Genomic DNA, 24,069 nt, shown 5'->3' on the forward strand with positions numbered 1-24,069 from the left:
CGCTACCTATTCATGCTGTCATATAACTCATCTGTTTCAGTCCCGGGAAACAACCCCTGCAACTCTTATACGTATGCAGCTTTTCAACTTATTTGCAATATCTCTGCACGGACGTAACCGAAACTGCACGCGATATTACCAATTAGGCCTCAGAAACGTCTTTTACAACTTCAACATAACATCACATCTCTTGCTCTCACTATTTTGATTTATGAATATTTATGTGTCAAAAGGCTTCTTTACAACATGTGACGCCATTTTCACGGAATTATCGCCCTGTATTCCCAGAGCCCTTCGTGCTGCTGTACATTGGTCAACAGATGGGATATGCACAGCTAAAATATTCACAGGATATAACCATCATAATTCAAGCAAGCCTATTCCACAACTGTTAAACAATCTTCTGACACTACTCAAGTGGTTCAGAATTCGATAATTACTAATTTTTAAGATCTTCATGGAGTCGCATTTAATCTAGCCTTCTGCTCTTTGAAACCATATGTTTTTACTTTGTTATACCTAAAATATTATTGTCGTTCGTTTGCCGTCCCGTAGAATAGGTGACGAAATGTAAGTTTGGTAGGAAGACGTGGGGATGTCCCTTTCAAACTTAGTTTGAAATCCCTGTTAATTCATTTAACAATTTAACACTCGCAGAAGGAATGACCGGATGACATGAAAAATGCAATGCATTTAGTGTCTCAGAAGTCTGTAAGATTCGGTTACTACAATTTTGAAATTTGTGTAAATGAGCCATTCATTTAAACGATAATTTTTTTCTGTGCAGATTCACCGATGATTTTAAAGAATGGGGACCTTGTTGCCGGGCGTCTGGTTCAACTGACCTGCTCAGTTCGTCATAGTTGTCCTTCCTCTCAACTTGCATTGAAATGGGTTCATATAACGTCCCTCCAGGCAAATATTCAGGCTTCACAGGAAAGTGGAAATGCAACTGATGGATCTACACAAGTTTCCGCCACATTTTCGTTCATCCCATCAATGGCCCACGATGGTAAAAACCTGGTATGTGAAATTAGCGGTGTTGGCGTTCCGCTTAATGCTCAAACATCGCAGCTACTGGACATTCAATGTGAGTATTTACCCTTTTTTATGCAATGAACTGTTAGTATCATTCCATACATTCTCTAATATAATAAACAAAGGCTAGTTCTGAAAAACACTTGACACTTCCACGTCGGGTCTGATACATGTGCTCAGTGGGAGACGGCAATGAGTGATCTGATGGCCATTGTACTTTACATATAGTGTATACAATTTCAGGTTACAAATGTTTCAAAAGTGGCAAATAGGGATGTAATGCATGCATTGATTTGAATGCCATACATGGACGCAGAGAGGACATTCTTTGATTTCATCTTGCGAGGCTGAATCGGGAGTTCTGGAAACGTACAATTGCATTCACTATGATAGGCTTATTTTGCAGGCTTCTCAGTGACCCTTGGGAAATATCGAAATAGCTACCTAGATGATCAGGGAAAGATATTAATATAACACTATTGCGGCAGCGAATGACTTTAATTTCCACGGTATTAAATGGAATGGCATTATTTCCAAGTTCCTTGATAGGGTAAGATGTTAGTTATATTCCGGATTGTTTCTTTTGTCACGTACGCTGTGATGGGTTAAAGAACCAGCAGAGATGGAAAACACATTGGACATTGGAGTCTGGTATTGCTATAAATTAATAATGTTTATTAGTAACTATGCAATACAGTAATATAAATGCAAATACATTGGAACAGGTTAGCACTTATATATATATATATATATATATATATATATATATATATATATATATATATATATATATATATACACACACGCACACAAACGTATACATATATAAGAGTGGACACAGAACTAAACTAGGCTCTTTCTAACCTAGGGGTAAATGGGTACAGTGTTGCGATGATGTAGAGAGTTACTTTCAATTCATGGTATTTAGTTGAGTAGCGTTGGGGAGAGAGTGAGAGAGTAGCAAGTTTATACCCTCGATCTTCCATTTGTGGTCTTCCGAAATACATTTGTGATAATCGACTATGACTATAGCACGTACGACCGTTCTTCAGTGATGGAATAATAACACAGGCGAAGATGGACACACATTTTTTTCCCCAAAGGTCACACATTTTCACATTGTGAGAACCACTGATTGATTTCCTCGAATGAATCCTCCAAAAAACTCTCCTTCCATATGGTTGCAGCAAAGCTCGTTCAGTGTCCGAAACTGTGTGCCTGTCTGTGTAACTGCGCACCTGGTTTTATCCCCACATCTTGGACACCAACAGTCCATCCACCTACTCTGCCCTCTTTCGGCAGAACGTTTACAAACAGGCAAGTGACCTCCTGGAAAGCTAAACAATTTGCAGAGAAACGATAACATCAATCTTTCGAGCAGTTTATGTCTCTCTGTCTCAATGATCTGGACGCCTCCCTCTCTGTCTCTCTTAATAGCAGCACAATCCATAGATTCAATTCTGCACACCGTTCCAAACTAGGGTTACTCGTGACACTTTAAACAACAACCAGCAAGCATATGGAAGGGGTAATTTAGACTTTGTAATTAAGCAATAGTGTGGCTCATTTACCAAAGGTTAAATGCTAAGATTTAATGAATATTGAATTCGGTTGTTGTTTTATTTTGTCAGTTTTAAGATAGGTATCGATAAAGATAAGTCGTTGTCATCTCCCAAAGTGGGAAATTTAGGTGTGTCTAATTATAACAGCATTAATTGCGAAATCAGTAAAGTAACCTGGTACATGCTCACGTTAATTATCTACTAGGAAAAAGGTTTCTGCGACACGTTGCTGACAAAATGAGCGAGTTCCCTCCAGGTCACGAATGTTTAGACTCCAGCGCTCTCTGAAATTGTGCAATGAAAGAGATCTGTGAATGTGCCATGGAGCTTGTTCCTTTCAGTTTATAGTTCATCAGTGCCTGGTTTGCTAATGGTTGTCAGAAACGTTTAGCATAGCTCCCTGTATAGAAGGGCTGCAACATCTTTTTTGATCCAAAACTGTGCCAGCTGTATATTCAGCATGCGGTTTGGGCCTTATTACAGCTACTATCATCGGCATCTGTTTTCTTTATGACAACAGTAAATTCCCTCCATTGTGCAATCGAATTCACCGAAATCGGTGTAGCTGATGAAATGCAGAATAAACAACAGAATCTTGAATTTGAACGTATGGAGTTCAAAGGGAAACCGCCTCAGAGTCTTTGAAAAAAATAAGTTGGGAAAAAAAAAAACAGGGCCGGAATGATAAAACGTCATGTACTCAACAAAAGCAAAGAAATAATTCGCCGGGCCTTTATCATAAACTTGTTCTACTTATTTGCCAGAAGAGTAGTTCCAGAATATTAAAGCATGTCTAATGTTATTGTTTTCTCTTGTAATGAACGCAATGGGGAAATTCGTGAGAATTAAATACGTATTTTTCCTCCGGGAGGAAACCAAAGGCAGGAGATTGGAGAATTCTTAGCAACACTATTATCCAACCTTCGGGTAAGGATATTTTATCACGTTTAGAGTAGTCCTGTTACAAAATTATCAGGATAGTCTTGAGAGCGGAATTTGGTACATCACGAACCTGATTGATAATTTCGATGAAATTAGAAAACACATAGAGACACAGAAAACCTAGAGCAAAATACAGGTCCTTCGGCCCACAAACTGTGCCGAATATGTCCTTCCCTTAGAACTACCTCGGCTTGCCCATAGCCCACTATTTTTCTAAGCTCCATGTATAATTCCAGGAGTTTCTTAAAATACCCTAATGTTTCAGCCTCTACCAGCGCCGTCGGCAGCTTATTCCATACACTCACCAATTTCTGCGTAAAAATCTCTCCCTGACATCTCCTCTGTACCTACTTCCAAGCACGTTAGAACAACGGTCTCTTATGCTAGCCATTTCACCCCTGGGGAAGAAGCCTCTGACTAGTCACATGATCAATCCCTCTCATCATCTTGTACACGTCTATCAGGTCACTTCTCATCCTCGGTCGCTCCAAGGAGAAAAGGACGAGTTCACTCAAACTATTCTCATAAGGCATACTCCCTAGTCCAAACAACATCATGGTATATCTCCTCTGCACCCCTTCTATGGCTTCCACGTCCTTCCTGTAGTGAGGTGTCCAGAAATGAGCACAGTACTGCAAGTGGTGTCTGACCATGGTCCTATACAGCGGCAACATTATCTCCCAGCTCCTGAACTCAATCCCACGATTCATGAAGACCAATGTTCGTTCGGCCTTCTGAACCACAGAGTCAACCTACGTAGCAGCTTTGAGTGTCCTGCGGACTCAAACCCCAAGATCCCTCTGATCATCCACACTGCCAAGAGTTTTGTCATTAATGCTATATTCCACCATCATATTTGAACTACCGAAATGAACCACCTCACAGTTATCTTTTGAACTCCATCTGCCACTTCTCAGCCCAGTTTTGCATCCTATCAATGTCTTGCTGCAACCTCTGACAGCTCTCCGCACTACCCACAACACCATCAATCTTTGTGTCATCAGCAAATTTACTAAACCATCCCTCCATTTCCACATCCAGGTCATTTATAAAAATCAGAAAGAGTAGGGGCACCAGAACAGATTCTTGAGGCTCACCAGTGATTACTGGCCTTTATGCAGAATATGACCCGTCAACTCATTGCCTTCTTTGGTCAAAACAGATAAGGAATAAACAAAGCAATGTCCTCTTGGATCCCATGCCTCCTTAGTTCCTGGATAAGCCTTGCATGGAATACCTTAACAAATGCCCTGGTAAAACTTATATACCCTACATCCACCTTCATCGAGGTGCTTTGTAACATCCTCAAAAATTTCAAACAGGCTGGTAAGGCACGACCTGCCTATGACAAATCCATGTTGGCTATTTCTAACCATCTTATGCCTCTCTAATGTTGGTAAATCCTGCCTCTCAGAGTCTTCTCCGTCAAGTTAGCAACTGCAGAAGGAAGACTCACTAGTCTATAATTTCCTGGGCTCGTGTTAAGGGAACAATATCGGCAAACCTCCAATCCTCGATATACTCTCCCGTCCCCATTGATGATGCAAAGTTAATCGCCAGAGGCTCAACGATCTCCTCCCTGCCTTCCCGCAGTAGACTGGGGTACATCCCGTCCGTTCGCTTCTGGTAACCTATCCAACTTAATGTTTTCTAAATCCTCCAGTATATCCTCTTCCTTAACATTTACATGCTTAAGCTTTTTAGACCGCTGCAGACCAACCCCACAATCTCTAAGATCCTTTTCCGGAGTGTTACTGAAGAAAAGTATTCATTATGTACATGCCACCTCCTCCATTTTTCCACTCTCACAATTCTTTGGTCATATTCCCTCACGTCTTTTCGTCTTGCTCTTCACTTACTTGCAGAAAGCATTGGGGGTTTCCTTCATATTTTTCATCAAGAGCCTCTCATGGTCCATTCTGGTTCTCCTAATTTCATTTCCTATGATCCTTCCTGCTAGCCTTGTAATCCTCTAGATCACAATTATTACCTATTTTATTAACCTTTCGTAAGCTCTTGCTTTATTTTTGACTAGATTTACAACAGCCTTTGTACACCACCGTTCCTGTACCCTACCATCCTTTCTCTGTCTCACTGGAACGTATCTACGCAGATCCCCAAGCAAATATTCCCTCAACAACGTCTGTTTGACTTCCTGCCTGACAGCCTCAAATTTCCACTTACGCCAATTATTTTTTTTCTTCACATCTTTGTTCCTATCTACTTGCAATGTTATGGTAAAGGGGATAGAATTGCGATCACTTTCTCCAAAGTGCTCTCCCACCGAGAGACCTTGCGCCTGACCCGGTTCATTTCCCAATACCGTATCAAGTATTGCCTTTCTTGCAGGTTTACCTACATATTGCGTCAATAAGCCTTCCTGAGCACACCTAGCAAGCTCCACTCCATCTAAAACCCTCACTCTATGGAGATGGTAATTGATATTCGGAAAATTAAAATCTCCCAACACAACAACCTTGTTATTATTACTCCTTTCCAGGATCTGTCTCCCTAATTACTCCTCGATATCACTGTTGCTTTTGGGTGCTCTATAAATAATACCCAGTAGTCTTACTGACCCCTACCTATCCCTAACTTCCTCGCACAGAGACTCCGTAGAAAATTACTCCTTGATTTTCTCCTTTTCTGCAGCCGTGACACTATCTCGGATCAACAGTGAGAAGTCCCTACCACTTTTGCCTGCCTCCCTGCACTTTCTGAAACACCTATAGCCTGGCACTTGAAGTAACCATTCCTGCCCCTGCACAATCCAAGTCTCTGTAAGGGCCACGACATCATATCTCCAAGTGCTGATCTACAGTCTAAGCTCATCCGCATAAATTTATAAAACTCCTCGCATTAAAACAGACACAACTCAAACCATCGGTCTTCGCGTGTCCCTTCTCTATCACCTGTGAATCCTCCCTTTCTCACCGTTTCCAAAATGTCCCTATTAATGAGCCAACCTCCCTCGTCTCTGTCATCTCAGTTCGGTTAAAACGAACCCGCAATTATAGTTTAACCTCCCTGCACTAAACTTTGCAAAACCTCCCAGCCAGGATCTTGGTGTCCCTTAGATTCATGTGCAACCAATCCCTTTCGTAATGGTTACACCTGCCCGAGAAGTGGTCCTAATGGTTTAGAAATTTGAATCCTTGCCCCTCTACTCTAAACCCTCAGACACGCGTTCATCCTCCACATCAATCTGTTCCTATACGCACTGTGCCATAGACAATCATCGCGAGGTTACTACTTTTGAAGTCCTGCTTTTCAACATGTCTGCTAGCACCATGTTGTCTGTTTTCAGGACCTCCTCTGTTTTCTACCTATGCCGTTTGTACCAATATGCTTTTGCTTCTTCCAGATAGGCTGTCTCCACCAGCTGTACTCAAACAGTATTATTTATTGTTAAAGGTGGGGTCGTCCACTGGGGCGTTCTCTAGTATCTGCCCCTTCGCCATTTCTGTCTTGACTTTTACCCACTTATGTGTCTTCCCAGGCCCCGGAGTGACTACCTGCATATTGCTGCTCTCTATCATCTCCTCACTCCATCATCCCTTAACCACACGAAGGTAATGGAGCTTCATGTCAGTTCCTTCTGTGATCCTCAAGGAGATGCAGCTCGATGCATGGCCTGGAGGCTTGGAGTCTCCATGACATCCCATGTTTGACACTGAGCCCTTCAACCAGCCTCGAACACATAATAAGCAGATGACGTACCTCGTCCGCACCGTTTATGGCAGTAACGCAGTTGAGCGAAAGCACTCGTACTCTGTTTACCTCTACCGGTATGCCTGCACCGTGAAGTTGTCTCTTTTTAAATTCTCCCGCTGTTCTCACTGAACGACCTCCACCCTCAAGAGCAGTCATGTAATTGTGATCGATGTGGTATATCTGGGACACCGAAAGTATTGTTCAATGACCCTATGATAGGGTCATATAGAAATTCATACTGCATGGGGTCCGTTAAAATTGGCAGTGTCGGCTAGCGGACGATCAGTTTTATTTATAAGACCATAAGATATTCGATGGGCTTACTTGGCCCATCGAATCCTCTCGCTATTTCATGATAGCTGATTCAATTTTCCTCTCAGCCCCAAACATCTGCCTTCTTCATCCAAACCTTCATGTCCTGACCAATCAACAATCTAACTGCCTCTGCCTTAAATATACATTAAAAATGTCCTCCACAGATTCACTTATATCTGACTAAATAAAATCCTCCTCATCTCCATTCTGAATGAACATCATGCTACTCTGAGATATATTTTTCCTCTGGTTGCGGACTTTCCCGCCATTGGAATCATCCTTCCACATTTACTCTGTCAAAGTCCTTCACCATTCGAAAGTTTTCCACGAGAGCTCCACTCATTCCTTTGATTTCCACTGAATACAGACCCGGAGATCTCATAAGCTATTCCCATAACCAGCCCGGCGATAATGAAATCATTTTCGTGAAATTCCTTTGAACAATGCCACTTTCAGCACTTCTTTGCAAGATAAGGAACTCACTTTACTCCATGTGAAGCTTCATTTTTTTGACAAAGTCTCAATGTTACAATCTTGATAATATATTCTAGTCGTCCTAAAATTAATACTAACATCAGATTTGCCTTCCTCACCACAAATAAATTGTAAATCATCCTTGGAGAAATCCTGCATTATGACGTCCAAGTCACTTTGCGCTTCATTTATTTTATATTTCTTTCATTTAGAAAGAACAGTCAAACTTTTCATTTCTTCCACCAATGTGCATGATCATACATTCCCAACATTGTATTCCGTGTGCCTTTCCATTCTCTATTCTCAGTCTTTCTGTAGCCTCTCTACTTTTTTCAAAAATCCCCTGCTCCTCCAGCAATGCTCTGATTATCTGCAAGCTTTACAGCAGTGTCATTAATTCCATCATCCAATTAATTGACAGTCATTGTTTCTCTGCTGTCATTCCTGCCAGTGTTCTTTTCCGATCAATTATGTCCAACTCCTCTCTCATGGCTGCAACTTCTGTGTAATACTGATGCACATAACCAGATTACTGTATAACAATTACAGCACGGACACAGGCCATCTCGGCCCTTCTGGTCCGTGCCGAACGTTTATTCTCAACTAGTTCCGCCTACCTACAGTCAGCCCATAACACGCCATTCCTTTCCTGTCAATATACCTATTCATTTTTATTGTAATGACAAAACCGAACCTCCCTCTGCCACTTCTACTGGAAGCTCGTTCCACACAGCTACCACACTCTGAGTAAAGAAGTTCCCCCTCGTGTTACCACTAAACTTTTGCCCCTTAACTCTCAACACATGACCTCAAATTTGAATCTCCTCTAATCTCAATGGAAAAAAGCTTATCAACGTCAACTCTATCTATCCACCTCATAATTTTAATTTCCTCTATCAAGTACCCACTGAAACTTACGATCCAAAAATAAACACCTAACTTCTCTGTAACCTAGGTGCTGAAACCCATTCTAATAAATCTCCTCTGTACTCTCTCTATTTCTGTGTGGAATCTTGTCAAAGGCCTTCCTGAAGTCCATATAGACAATATCCGTTGCTTTACCCTCGTCAACGTTCCTCGTAACCTCTTCAAAAATCGAACAAGATTTGTCAAACATGACCTTCCACGCACAAATCCATGCTGAATGTTTCTAATCAGACCCTGTCTATCCAGATAAATTCTAAGAAAACTTTGCATTAATTTACCTAACACTAACGTCAAACTTACAGGCCCATAATTGCTACGTTTACTCTTAAAACCCTTTATAAAGAATGGAACCACATTAGCAATACTCTGACTTTCTGTCAGAGCCCCTGCTATTTCTACACTAACTTCCCTCAAGGCCCGAGGGAACACCCTGTCAGGACCCGGACACTTATCCAATTTTATATTCTTCAAAAGCGCCAGTGCGTCCTCCTTTTTATTCATCATAATTTCCATAACTACCCTCCTTGTTTCCCTTACCTCACTCTATTCCATATCCTTCTTCTTAGTGAATACAAAAGAAAATAAAGTGAACAAAATCTCCTCCATCTATTTTGGCTCCGAACATAGCTGTGCACAGTGATTCTCTTAGGGACGAATTTTATCCTTCACTGACCTTTGGCTCTTAATATAATTCCAGAAACGCTTCGGATTTATTTTCACCTTACTTGCAAAAGCAACCTCATATCTTATTTTAGCTGTTCTAATTTCTTTCTTAAGATTCTTTTTACATTCTTTATGTTCCTCGAGCATCTCGTTTCCTCCATGCTGCCAATATTTATTGTAGATCTCTTTCTTTTTCCGACCCAAGTTTCCAATATCCCTTGAAAACCATGGCTCTCTCAATCTTTTAACCATTCCTTTCCACCTAACAGGAGCATAAATTTTCTGTACCCTCAAAATTTCATCTTTACATGACCTCCATTTCTTTATTACATCCTTCCCATAAAACAAATTGTTGCAATCCACTCCTTGAAAAATCCTTTGGAATCTCCTCAAAGTTAGCCTTTCTGCAATCAAAAATCTCAACCCTGAGTCCAGTCCTACCCTTCTCCATAATTATGTTGAAACTAATGGCATTCTAATCATTGGATCTGGGGTTCTCCGCAACACATACCTCTGACACCTGCCCTATCCTATATTCTAGGAGGAGATCCAATACACACACAAAATGCTGGTGGAACATAGGCCAGGCAGCATTTATAAGTGGAAGCACTGTCGACGTTTCGCACTGATATCCTTCGTTAGGACTTATAGATATTGCTTATAGATGCTGCTTGGCCTGCTGTGTTCCACCGGCATTTTGTGTGTGTTGTTTGAATTTCCAGCATCTGCAGATTTTTTCGTGTTTTCTCTAGGAGATCCAAAACTGACCTATCACTATTTTATACCTCTATGTATTGCTGCAAAAACATCCTGCATACATTTTGCAAACTCCAAACCATTCAGCCCATTTACCGAATGGGTTTCCCAGTCTAAGTGTGGAAAAGTTAAATCTGCCACAATCAGAAATTTGTGCTTACTACAATATCTGCTTTCTGCTTACAAATCTGCTCAGTCAGTTATCGTCCCCCATTAAGTGGTGTATAATACACCCCTATAAGAGTTACTACACCTTTCCCATTCCTCAATTCCAACCAAATAGCATTCCTAGACGTGCCCTCTAATTTATCCTGCAAAAGCCCCGCTGTAATATTTTCTCTGACAGAAGTGTAAAACCTCCCCCTCTTGCCCCTCTGATTCTATCACACCTGAAGCAACTAAATCCAGGAATAATTAGTTGCCAATCAAAACCCTCCTACAAATATGTTTCACTAATACTTATTGTCAAGGGACACAGCCACTGGGGTACTCTCTAGTACATGACACTTTCCCTTTCCCCTCCTAAACTTGACCAACTTGTCTGCCTCTCGTGAACCCGGTGTGACCACCTGCCTGTAACTTTTTTCTATGAACTCCTTACTGTCCCTGACCAGACGAGCGTCCTGGAGCTGCTGCTCCAGTTCCCTAACACTTTCCCTTAGGAGCTGCAGTTCGTCGCACCTGGCGCAGATGTGGACGTCCGGGAGGCGAGGAGGCTCCAGGACCTCCCAACAGCCGACACTGAGAAAAACAGGCTGTCCTCATACTCATAATTCCCCTTTTCCTCAAAGAACACGGGAAATTGAAAACTAAACCTGCCTTGCATCGTCCGTTTCCGCCTAAGCTCGTTGAGCCCAAGACCTCAACCCTTCACTCTGCTCCCGGATCAGTCCGCTGCCGTTGTGTAAGGCTGTGTTCCTTTTAAATTTTCCGCGCTTTACTGCTCGACGTCACACGCCTGCGCACTCCCGCCTCTGTTAACTCGATGAGAAGAAGAAAAAGTCAAAATGGCTCCCGATCCACGAGCGCTCGATTTTCAAACTTCATTCTCCAAAGTGAATTTAGTTTCTTCTGCTCCAATTGCAGGCTGAATTCGATCGTAGTTTGATCACTTAACCTATGTGTACTTTTATTTCTAAACGACTTTAAAGTCTATGATAAATCTAGATGTTGCACAACCGCTAACACTCGTTGCCTCAACATTAAATTGCTCTAAGAATTTATTTCGTAGTACTCTTGAAATTCTCCCTCCTGCTAAACTGCCCAGCCTGATTTCCCCAATCACCTTGCAAATTGACACCCCCGTGATCGCTATATCATTGTCTCTCTGTCCTGCGTTTCTCGTCGTGCATCATTGTTCACAACTTTATTACTGCTAAGGTTCGGTCTACAACTCCTATTAGGATCATTTGACCTTTGAATTTTCACAGCTGTATTCACAATGATGTAATACCTTCCAGTCATTTGACTCCCATTTCTTCTATTTTCCACAAACAGAGCAACACTGCTCCCCAAAAAACATCCCCCACCCTCGACTTCCTCCCTGTTCTAATGAGACAATGTGTATCCCTGGAAATGAAACTTCCAGTTCCCATCGTCTTTTGTAATGATTTAGTGATTCCTACAACATCGTATTTGTCTTTTTTCTAATATGTGGCAAGTTCATTTACTTTATTCCGTATACTGCACGCTTTAAAATAAATCACCCTCAGCCTTTATTCATCCTTCTCCATTTTGTCCGCCTTTTGCATTTCAACTCATCCTGTTTGCTGCAGTTTTCCCGTATCAATAAACGTTCCTCGCTGGACTTTGACACTGTAAACTAGCTACGGCATATTTATCGCTATTATCCACCTTTCCTCTGTATTTCTTGCCTTGAAATATATGCATATCAGGGAAATTATAGCAACATGCTCAAAATTTGATGCTCTCCTTTGTCTGTGATCTAAGTCCACAAAGTCTCTCTTAACTGACGTAGAAATCTAATTTGAGCCACACTGCGCAATGTTAAGAAACCTGTCAACAACCATATTCGTCCACCACCAATTCAGATATACATTGTCCCTTCTGTATTCGCTCGATCTTCCCTAGGGGATCAATGATTCAAAACTCCTACGACCCTCTCATACAATACATCCTTAGCCATTTATTAAACCACCTAACCTCCCTACTGGTGATCTCACTAGCACGTGACACGTGTAGTTAAGATTACAGCCCCGGAGGTTCTGCCGTTTTACTTGCTGCCTAACTCCCTGATCTCCCTATGCATATCCCCCATCAACAGTCGTAGCCATGTAATTGGCACCTGCATTGACGACGTCTGGATATTCACACTCCCACTTAAGAATGCTGAATATTCGATCGTGATATTCCGAACTCTGGCACCGGCGAGTCAACATACCATTTGTGAATTTTGTTCTTGCCCACAGAGTCATTGCACGTTCCCTAACTATAATTCCCCGATCACCCAAGCGGCATCGTTCACCCTTCCCTTCTGAGTAATAGAGAATGCTTAGTGCTGCATTCACGACCACTCTGTATTCCCTCTGTACGACATGCCAAAGGCATTATGAAAACTGGTATAACCGTAATCCAGGGGAATGGCCAGAAACCTCCTTAACACCTTTCTCCTTCCTGGCTGTCACACACTTCCAGTGCTCTGCTTTTGTGTCTAAATATCTCTCTATATTTCTCGTCGTTCACCATTCAGCCTCCCAGTTGGTACAAAGTTCACCAAATTTCAGCTCCAATTCCTTAATGTTGATTGTTAAAAGCTTCAGCTGGTTGCAATTCTTGTCGTTGTAGTAGTCAAAGACAGTGGATGTCTCCCTGTCTTGCCACACCCGGAAGAGGAGCTTTCCACCATACAACCTAGATTCTCTCCTGGCCTATCTGAGCTGATATAAACAAAGGTAGGAAGAAGTGTGTTAACTTTAACTGTGACCTTTCGCATTTTTCTCTTTCTTTCTCTGACTGAAGTCTGTCTTCTCTGAAGCCTCAGAAATCTAGATCTACTCGATCACCACTCTGATCATTACGTCCCGTCAGACGACAGCCGCTGCCCTTGTCCCCGCCTTCCAGTAAAATATTTTTGCTAATCAATCGCAAACGCCCAGTGATCGCTGATCAAAGCTATTGAAACCACTGTAGTTGCCTGTTCCAGCCCTTTGCACTCGGGCAGTGGACACGATTTAACTTCTCAAAACAGCAGATTCCCGAATTACCTGCAAGTCAATACTCTTTCTCAGACCGAAATACAGTAACGAGAGTTGTTGTACAGGGGCACATTCCTTTCTCATTTGCATAATTGATTACATAGAATGGCGTTTCATATGTTTGCAGTTGATATGAAGGGAGAGTGTTATGGATTGTGTTTCATTGAGACAAAGCCAGGATTAAGACCTGGGCTGAGAGCTGGAAAGAAAATGTATAAATGAACATTGAAATATACAGAAAAGTATATTTCCTCAACCCACGATGGTGTACCAAACCTGTACCCATTTTAAGTGCAATTTAAACCTTTCCGCCTCCATAACACTTTATTGTTCTAATCAATACGTCCGTCTCTGCTGCCGTCCCGATAGCTTCATCCATTCATATTAAAATCATATCCTTTGGCATTTCTTATTTCTTACCGAAAATTTATCTCACGGAGCACTGTATCAACTTACACCTCTTTCAAGTCTCCCCACAGCCTCTTTTGCAGCAAAGTGAAAAGCCCCAGCAAGCCCCATGTGGTGTAACTCTCAAACCTACAAAGCATCCGTGTACATCTACACATTCTATAAATACCCTTCCTATAACGATGCAACCAGATCTGAACATGATAATCCACGCGTGGATTAACAAGATTTTTATAGATTTGCAATATTATCTTGTAGCTCTAAACTCAATCGTCGGACTGCTGAAGGTCAGCCCTTTATAATTCCTCTTAACGACCTTAACAAGTTGTGCAACATTTGTGAGCGATCTTCGTGGTTCCTAAATTCACTCGCTAGCCCACTGTGCTCGGAATCCTACCAACAACCCTGTAGTCAACCATCACGTTCCACAATTCCAAAGAAAATTACAACGCGTTCTGGAACTGACCCCATCTGCTGCATGTCTTTGTAGCTCTACATTCAGTAAATATCCCATTTTATCTACGACAAATTTCTGCAGTTTATACAATGCCAACTATCTTTGTGTAAACCCGGCGAACCGAGTATAAATGCATAGACACCGCCTCCACTGACCTACCTGTGTCTATTGGTTTTGCAACTTCTTCAAATCATTGAATGCGTCTCGCAAGGCAGGATCTGCCTTACAAAGTCATCGTAACTCGTGTTAGACAATCTACATTTCTGCAGTTGTTCGGATATCGTATCTCGCAGCACCCTCTGTGATAGTTTGTCCATTATTGTTGGAAGACAAACTGGACTACAATACCAAGGAATATTCTGAACTAATGAATAATATTTCCATCCCCCATTCTGCTGCTGGCAAATTTGTGGCAATAAAAAATGTAATTATTAACGCCACCTCTGCAGAATCATCAGACCAAACTTTCTCAATGTTCTTTTCTTTCAGATATTCCAACGCATCCTTCTTGATAAAACCGATAGGTTTCAGCATATTAATAGCTTTTACACCACCCTCACAATCTTCAAGGACGCTATAATAGTGAACACTGAAGTAATGTATTCATTAAAGATCTTAAATTATTCATCGCATCCCAGGGACATTTTCTTTGTTACTTTACCCGACTGGTCTTATACCCAACCGGCCCACCAGCCTGCTCTTAACATACACGAGCAGCTCATGATTTTTCTTAATCATCCTGGACAACGTCTTCTCGTGATTGTTTCTTGCTTCCCTATCATTATTTTTTCTTTCTTTTCTAGCTAACAGGGGCTGCGTCTGATTATTTCATGCTAAGTATTACGTTTGCATATGGCGCTAAATCATGAAATTTGTGATGTTATACCTTTCAATGAATGAATTTTAAATTAGTGTCATAAAGGGATATGGCGTGATAGCCTTCATTGTTCGGAGGATTGACATGAAGAGCTGTGAGTTATGATGCAGCTCTGTCAGAGGGTAATTAGACCACAAATGCAGTTTTGGTATCAGTTCACGTTGCTGCATCATAAAAAAAAACAGTGTGGAAAAGTTAGAGAAGGTGTACAATACTAGTGAACACAATGTATCTACAAAAAAAGCGTCAGATAGTGCACTTCTCGTTGGAGTAGAAAGGAAGAGTAGTTGACAGAGTACTGTAAAATAATAAGAGGCACAGCCGTAGTGAGCAGCCTGAGCCTTCAATTTCCAGGGCAGAAATAACTTATACAAGATGATATCCTCTTAGGATAAATGGGGGGGCATCTTCAGGTAAACTTAATGCTTGTATTTTTGTTTTTACTGAATGGAACACCTTGCACACTCTATTAATGATGCATTAATAATACTCAAAAGACTCTAAGGCAGGCACATGGATGAAAGAAAAATCTGCGTTATGGGCTGAATTGGAAATGGTTAGACATGTATGACTGCTTTTGTATGGTTCAAATGCATAACATGGACAGATGCTGTCGTACCGTGTGCTTGTCTTCTATGTTATGTGTTCTAGTAAACTGCCGTTAATACATCATAAGTGCAAAAATGAATGCGTAATGACCACTGGTCATGGCTTTTCAAACAGGTGATGGAGAGTTTCAGCAAGAAACTGCCAAAGCGAGTGGTAGAAGTGTGTTCAATTGCAATACTTAAACGATAGGAACAACAGGCAAGGAATGGAGGGTTATGGGCTCAGTGGGACTACGTGAGAGTAAGCGCTTGGCACGGACCAGAAGGGCCGAGATGGCCTGTTTTTGCAGTGATTGCTATATGGTTTTGTGATAATTGGTTGTTCCCTGGAAAGTTCGTTAAAGGTTAAATGCAGTTTCAGTATGACCTCACGTTCAGCATGAACAAGTACGAGCGAATGGCCTGAGTCTGTGCTGGATGGCTTCATAGCTATAAAACGAATATGAATGTTGTACTCTCTCGATCATTTGCAAACAAGCTATATTGTGTGTGTTTGTGTTTTTTTTTACATCAGCACCGAATCTTCTGCACCAAAAATTAAATGCAAGGTTCTTGTCTTTTTGGAAATGATTAAACCCTTGTCATCGTTATCCACATCCTTGGATTGATTCTGAATGTTTTTTTTCTGCATGCCCGCTTTTCTAGGTATCGCCATTTCTCCAGATGAATTAGTATAAAGCTTCACATTTTAAAAGTTATTTTAATCTCTGTACATCCACCATAATCGGCTTGGAGAACTCCAAAAGCACCTCTGAGATACAGAGAACTGCATTTCATGGGCTTTGCAATAGATGCCGAATGTTCGCTGATGAGATGAAGAAAAATCCCAGGGGTGTGCCTGTCCTCTACCTTGTTCATACCCATGAGGATAATATACTATCGAATATAATGAAATCAGCAGTACTGACAATCCCTGGGCTATGGGTGCTTTGTGCTTCAGCATTTTATCTTTCACTTTGGAAGTACGCTCCCCGTAGTTTTGTTTGGTCTTTTTTTTATTTCCACACGAATTTCTGAATTGTATGCAGCTGGGCTCAATGGGAAAACTGGAAGTTTACCGAAATCACACCAACTTGGAATTGTACCCAGTTTTAAAGTTCGACCTGAATGAAACACTTGTGAAGAAAGATCTTTCTTTCAATCTCAGTTATATCAAATAGATATCTATGTGTTCAATCAAACCTGCTTATCCATTCTGAAAATTTCCCCTGTCGTTAGTTTTCCTACAGAAGTACATTCAATAGATACTGTAGCTGTTGTGTAGATCTATTGCATTAACCACATCAGAAGCAAATTCAGTACTCCGATTTTTAACTCACAATAAGTTGTCTCTGGTTGGTTGGATCAATAGTACAAAGTGGATGAAGTTATTGAGAATGTAAGAGAATTGAAAAAAACATCGATTTTGGATTTATGGAAATAATTAAATGAGCCCTATCGTGGTCCCCTGTCTGGCTGGAAATTGCATTGGGAAAAGGTGAATGTGCCTAATTATGTCCTCTAGAATTTCGTCAAATACATAGCGTCAATCATCTGTTCAAATTATTTCACTCTTTAGATCAGCCCCTGATTTTGTCTGGCCCGAACTGCACCAGATTGGAGAATTGGATTAAATGTATCTGCAAAGTGAAAGCAAAGCCCACTGCAACCATCACCTGGAGCGTCAATGGGTCCAGAATATATTTCCATGTCACCAACCGCACATTTGAGAATTTTATCGTGCAGAGCTCCCTGAAACTAATTCCGCAGAGTGGTGCCAGACAACTCCTATCTTGTGTCGCTATTAACCTGCATGGTACCAGTAACGGAACATACTACCTCCAAACACCAGGTATGGAATGTTGTGTAACTATTGTCCAACTCAGGTTCATGTGGAATCTCTAGAGAGAGTGCAGAGGACATTAACAAGGATGTTTTCAGGATTGGGGAGCATGTCTTATGAGAATATGTTGTCTGAACTAGGATTTTTTTTTCTTCCTTGGAGCGCCGTAGTTTGAGAGGTTACCTGATAGAGGTGTGCAAGATGATGATAGACATTGAGCATGTGGGTAGTTAGAGTTCTATTTTTTTTTTCCAGGGCTACAATGGCTAACACGAGAGGGCACAGATTTAAGGTGCTTGCAAGCTGGTACGGAGGAGATTTCAGGGCTGTTTATTTACGCAGAAAGTGGTGAGCGCTTGGAATTGCCTGCTGGCAATAGTGGTAGTGGAGTAAATAGAATCTTTTAAGAGAAGCCTGGATAAGTGACTCGGAGCTCTCAAAAATTGAGTGCTATGTGTATCCCGATCTAATGGCTGAAGTATGTACATTTTTCTCTAGTGAATAGTGAAAAGTCGATAGTGAAGGTAAATGATATGTAAGCATTGACCTCGAGCGGACTGAATTTTCAGGCCTTATAAGACACCAGTAAGGCCTCATCTGGTGTATTTTCAGCCGGTTGGCTCCTTACCTTTTATAGGTTGGGCTAACATTGGAGTGAATTGAAATATTTTTCAGAAGTATAAATGCGGAAATGTAAGCATTGACATACGAAGATTCAGTACCATCGGCCTGCAGTCAGTGGAATTCAGAAGAATGGAATGTGGTGGCCACATTTAAAGGCCTCGGAAACGTGGCCTCGTTGTGGCGAGGATATATGCTAGGTGTGGTTTTCTCGGTCCTGACGGCCCAGCCTCAGAATAGAAGGACTTTTATTTCGGGCAGAGATGAGGAAGAAGTTGTTTTAACCAGTAAGTGGAATGTGATCTTCACAACCTTTGGAATGTGCTCTCAAAGGGGATTGCAACAGCGAAGTTGTCAGTATATTCAATGCAGAATTTAACAGGTTATTGATTATTCTGGGCATGACACGTTTAACAGAAATGATAAGGGGCAGGTCTTGAGAGAGGAATATATTTGCTGTGATGAAAATCAGGAATGACTCAATGGAACAAACGGCCGATTTCTACTTTTTAAAAAAAAATCTGTTTTGCTTGTTTTTGCGAATTGGCATTTTATGTCAGAGCTGGAGTTTACAATGTTCGCCTTCACCTATTCCTTCTGATATTTTGTGAAATAATCAATTTTAAAATTCGCAGGTACGTTCCTAGCCATTTCCTTTCGATATTAAACTCTAACTCTCTCTCTCTCTCTCTCTCTCTCCCCCCCTCTCTCTCTCCCTCCCTCTCTCTCTCTCTCTCTCTCTCTCTCTCTCTCTCTCTCTCTCTCTCTCTCTCTCTCTCTCTCTCTCTCTCTCTCTCTCTCTCTCTCTCTCTCTCTCTCTCTCTCTCTCTCTCTCTCTCTCTCTCTCTCTCTCTCTCTCTCGTGCTCTCTGATTTTATTCATGAAATACTCTGATTCCCTTGGCTGCATAAGTCTAGCGAAGACAACTGTCGGCCCCGCCAAACTGGTCGTACCCAAAACCCCGGTTTGTGTGGATACTGTGGTATTTGCTACCCTGTTTTAAATTAATGCATCGAAATAACAGATTCTACACTGCATACGATAAAAGGAATATTAATTATGAATATTAACCAGAGGCTCAGTAAAGAATAAATACAAAAAAATTCTAATTCTAACTAAACCGCCAAATGTGATCAACTTGGAGCTCATCTTGGACTCCTCTGTCACACTGGCGCTGGACTCTCGGTTAACGTGAAACCACACACCACCTTTTGAAAAACGCTACCAATACATCTCGAACTAATGCTCTTCCACCAGATCGTATGTTGCGACCAGTTCTACTCAGTGTCTCGAACAAAAGATCTAAGACCACGTTTAGTGATCTTGATCAGAGAATACTCCCATTATTCCGACCATCCTAAATGGATGGCACAGATTTTTCCTCTCTCTTATTTTCAAAGGCAACCTAAACAAGCATGAAAACTGAATAGACTGTCCCTGTAAGACGCGAACATCAAATACATATGGCGTAAAAGTAAAAATAATAACCAGTGCATTACATAATCACAGGTAGGTGTTAAGATAGGTTTTATGACAAGAACGTAAGCCAGTATTTCCAAGTTGTCAGTCGGAAACATTGGTCCCTATAAGATATAATTGATTTTAATAGTAGATGCAACAGATTGCGTAATTTAATGTAGGTTGTGTTTTGGCAATGGCATCTATCTACGGGAATGTGTTCTTATCTGAGTCGGAGTTATTTAACTGCACCTGATTCGTGTTAGTTGAACCAGGATATTTGGGGTCATTACAAGGATGTAAAATTATGTACACACAGGAGATAGTGCAGGTACTGCAAAAGCAGAGTGACACTTATAGAATAAAAGAGGTACTCATAATGTCATATAACATCTGTGGAAAAAAAATAAACAGTCAACGTTTCGGGCCGTTGCATTTATCAACTTTTATTGAAAGTTATTGGACCGAAAATAGTCTATTTATTCTTTTCTTTAGATGTCAGCTGGCCTTCTGATTTCCTGTTACATGAAATGCCACCGTAGCTTTGGACTGTGCAATGCTATGGAAACAAATGTGCTCTTTATTATATCTAGTTTCAGGATCATTGCTGAGGGTTGTCGCCATTGTAACAGGAGCAGTCACAATAATTGTCATCGTGATCCTATCGGCTGTATTTGCCTACCGGTATGTATTTTACTCCAATAAATTCAAGGCCAAAAGCAATTGAAAATAGCAAAGAAAAATAAACAAGAATACAAACAAACAACAAAATCAACTTTTCAAACAACTGAAAACCGAAAGGCCCAGTGGAGAATTACGCAGGAGATGTTTTCATAGTGACATCATTCTGTGAATGACCAATACATGTTAGCAGACGTGTTAACGAATTAACTGTCCAGAATGATAGTTCAAGGTCGGGGAATCTTCTATCTATGATCGTTCCAACAGGCAGAACAGAAATAAAATGTTCAACGTGTCCAAGATTTGTACAGAGACCTTATTTTGACATTCAAGTGCTAAGAAAGGCTTACCCGATAATACCATGATGTTGGGGCCAACATTCCTCATGCAAACATAGTGAGTTCATGAAATCCCACTGCAGTGTCACGAAATTATATATAAGCTATTTCAAGCTTCTCAGTTCACGTTGTTAGAACCTAAGGTACGGCATCGTCAAGCACATTCTATTCTCATTTGCTCTAATAACAGATCGGTAGAATATGATTTGTGGGACTTTCAGTTCAAGAAAGTCCTTCAAGATCTTCAAGATTTTGATGAACCATGTTCTCCAATTGATGTGTCTGAGGAAGTAATCAGATTGCTAAACTGCTGTTGGATTCCGTAATCTGTTAGATTGTGAATTACCGTCTTCAGTTTGTTGTTATCTGTTATGTATTTTGTTATCTTGTTTTTGTGCAAACACCTAGTCCTGTATTGCCACAATGACTCCTGTGTCTCTGGGAAGAAGTTTCCAAACAGAACTAGACTTTCGAAGTCTTCTTCGTCAAACCTGTTCAGATAGTGGGGATTTCTTCCATGGATGGTTAGGCTATTCCACTGCCAACCTTTATGTTCCATATTGACAATTTCTTCATTTTCAGGGGTTGTGCTTCCATTTATTTTCAGCGTCGTGTACTTGGAATCTGAATCGCATCTGTTTGAATTAAGTGATGAATTTATTTTCTGTTAATGAAATATTATTATTCATTAGGAAGATGAGAAATACTTCCCCTTTCGACGCCCATGCGGATATGCCTTTGGTGAGTCCCTATTATCAATGTAACACGGAGCTGAGTTAGAATCTGCAATTTTTCTGAATATGTATGGACATTCATACATTCTGTTTTACATTGCATGATACATTTTAAATTCTAAAAGTAATACTCAAGAGATCCCATTTATAATCTATTGTCAACATTAATAAAGACTTGTTCTGTCACTCTAAACCGCTAACTCCACATCCTGTTGGAAACATCTATTAGTTAATACAGTCAAAGTGTGTATTCTCGTGAAACACGGACAGTTAGAATGCTCCACTGTACATCTGAAGAAATTTCTGAGGCGGTTCAATGACATACGAAGTCAGCTTCTCTTCCTCATGAAATATATTCTCTGTCCTGTCTAGTAATATTTTAAATATTCAGCCCAGGATATATCCTCAGATATGTTGACATCAAGAAAAAAAATGAGTCAGAAATGAAACCTGATATGTTTGATTTCGTCAATTATCTAACCGGTGATATGACAGATGTGGGAAGTCAGACACATCTACCATAAGCAAAATACATAATAATTATCAGTCGAAGCAAAGTGTGGTGGGAGGGGTGGAGTGTGTACACTGACTGGGTGGAGATGAGATGGAGCAGAAAGCGCTTTGGATATATAAAGGAGGTGTCTGTCTTTTGTATTCGAAAGACCTCCCAAGATTCAATATCCTTTATTTAAAGTATGTACTTTTGTTCCAGGAAGAAGTTCTGCACAGGATTACCGAAAAGACAGAGTCTGCATCAAACCTTTCAATCCAGTCGGCAAACCTAACATATGCCGCCGTCAGCATTTCAAGACTACCAAGAAATGAAAGACATCACCAGAATGAAGAGAATACTGAATACGCAGCGATCAGTTTCAAATGATCTCTGTCACCTGATGAGTGGATATCATTATAAATCTCTAAAGCATTTTCTTTCAGGAATTACGGCATAAATAAGTATCGAGTACACAGGGAAGGATGAAGGTCCGATAGATAACATTTGAGGACAAGAACAGAAGAAGCATAAACCGATCTACAAAATACAGGCATTCGGGAGCTACCACGCCATAACAAGACAAGACACAGGAGAGCATCACACAAACAACCCATCAAGTCTTCTCCCTCATTCATTCATGACTGATTTATTATCCTCTTTCAGCGCCTCGTTTATGCATTCTCCCTGTAACTTTTGTCATTATTACAAGTCACCTGTCGATAGCTCCTTTCTCCCGCCGTTCCCGCAATGAAGTACTCTGAGACTGCCGCCAGACACCACCCTCCCCCCCGCCCTTGTTGGTCTTTGTGCCTTTTCGTCACCATGCCCTAATACACAAACATTGTGCAAACGTGTGTGTTCCAGCAGTTTACTGGTTCTTAATGATACTGCAGATATTTCTGCAATACCGTCTTCATTATTTTCCATAGTTTTCTTAGCGTCTGTGTATATATTTGGACAGACCCTGCTGATTTGGACACATTTATATGCCTTATATTCGTCAATAGACCTCCTTATTAATCAGCATATGCAGATAAAATAGAAATTAAATCGAACTACATTAATGTTCCGGGTATGGGGAGGTTTATAATAAATATATAAACAGATACTTTACTGTTTTTTCAAACCACACTTCTCAAAAAGTGTATAGCTCATGATGTACAGAAGGTTTGTCAATAAATCGTTCGCTATTTTAAAAGCAAACACTCTTTCTGTTTTAACAGGCTAGGCAGCGTTCAGTGTCCACCTATATCTATATCAGATTTATATCATCCGGAACAACTAAAAAAAAATCTCACTGTATTGACCTGATACTTCAGCACTCTATCTTCTGATGATTTGCTAAAATGCCACGTCTTTCTGTTCTTAGTTCACTTATTATTATTGTATGCAGTGCACGGCAGTTCCTACCAGCAGAATGTTGATGAACGATTGATTGTGCGCGGCGTTCAGGGGATGACTACGACCTGTCCATGATACAGTAACAATGACCTATCGCACGGAAACAGGCCATTTCGACCTACCCGGAACAGAACGTTGTGATAAGTTCAGCTAATACCATCTGCACGCTATTTACATACATCAATTCAAAATGTTCTGAATATGTATGGCTGCCATGTTTCTGCTGGCTGCTCGTTGTGTAAACTACATTGCTAATGAAGATGTCCCCTACAAACTTGCACTCTCTCATTCAGAATCATTGCTATCTAGTGGCTAACATGCCCCGGCAAGTAGCTGATTACTATATTCGCTGTAATTTAAAATTCAGGTATATTAACTTGCAAAACAGAAGGTAGGCTGGGAATACCGTGGGAGTGTTAGTACCGAACTGAAAAGGAAGCGAGACTGAAATAATTGCTGAAGGTGCCTGATCACAGAGAGTGCTTGGCACTGCCAGTCTGCTGTGGATTATAAAGCACATAGATACTTTATCATTCACAGATGATAAAATCTATGGATATTACAA

The 24,069-nt window shown here is 40.9% G+C and overlaps 1 protein-coding gene across 1 annotated transcript; it reads left to right on the forward strand.

Annotated features, from left to right (window-relative positions):
- The first annotated feature begins 972 nt into the window (after nucleotides 1–972).
- Nucleotides 973–23,102, forward strand: LOC132394636 (uncharacterized). Its single transcript, XM_059971026.1, has 5 exons — nucleotides 973–1,090; nucleotides 17,515–17,787; nucleotides 20,451–20,541; nucleotides 21,569–21,617; nucleotides 22,323–23,102. Exons 1-5 carry the CDS (start codon nucleotides 1,000–1,002, stop codon nucleotides 22,488–22,490), a joined length of 672 nt encoding a protein of 223 aa, XP_059827009.1. The 5' UTR covers nucleotides 973–999; the 3' UTR covers nucleotides 22,491–23,102.
- The last annotated feature ends 967 nt before the right edge of the window (nucleotides 23,103–24,069 follow it).

Source organism: Hypanus sabinus, chromosome 1, assembly GCF_030144855.1.
Source record: "Hypanus sabinus isolate sHypSab1 chromosome 1, sHypSab1.hap1, whole genome shotgun sequence".
Classification (NCBI taxonomy): domain Eukaryota; kingdom Metazoa; phylum Chordata; class Chondrichthyes; order Myliobatiformes; family Dasyatidae; genus Hypanus; species Hypanus sabinus.

Excerpts from the sequence above, each read along its gene's own strand:
- LOC132394636 (XM_059971026.1), top strand. The coding sequence starts at position 1,000 with ATGGCCCACGATGGTAAAAACCTGGTATGTGAAATTAGCGGTGTTGGC. Across the intron at positions 1,091-17,514 it reads GCAGCTACTGGACATTCAAT|ATCAGCCCCTGATTTTGTCT; the intron begins GTGAGTATTTAC and ends TTCACTCTTTAG. Across the intron at positions 17,788-20,450 it reads ATACTACCTCCAAACACCAG|TTTCAGGATCATTGCTGAGG; the intron begins GTATGGAATGTT and ends TATTATATCTAG.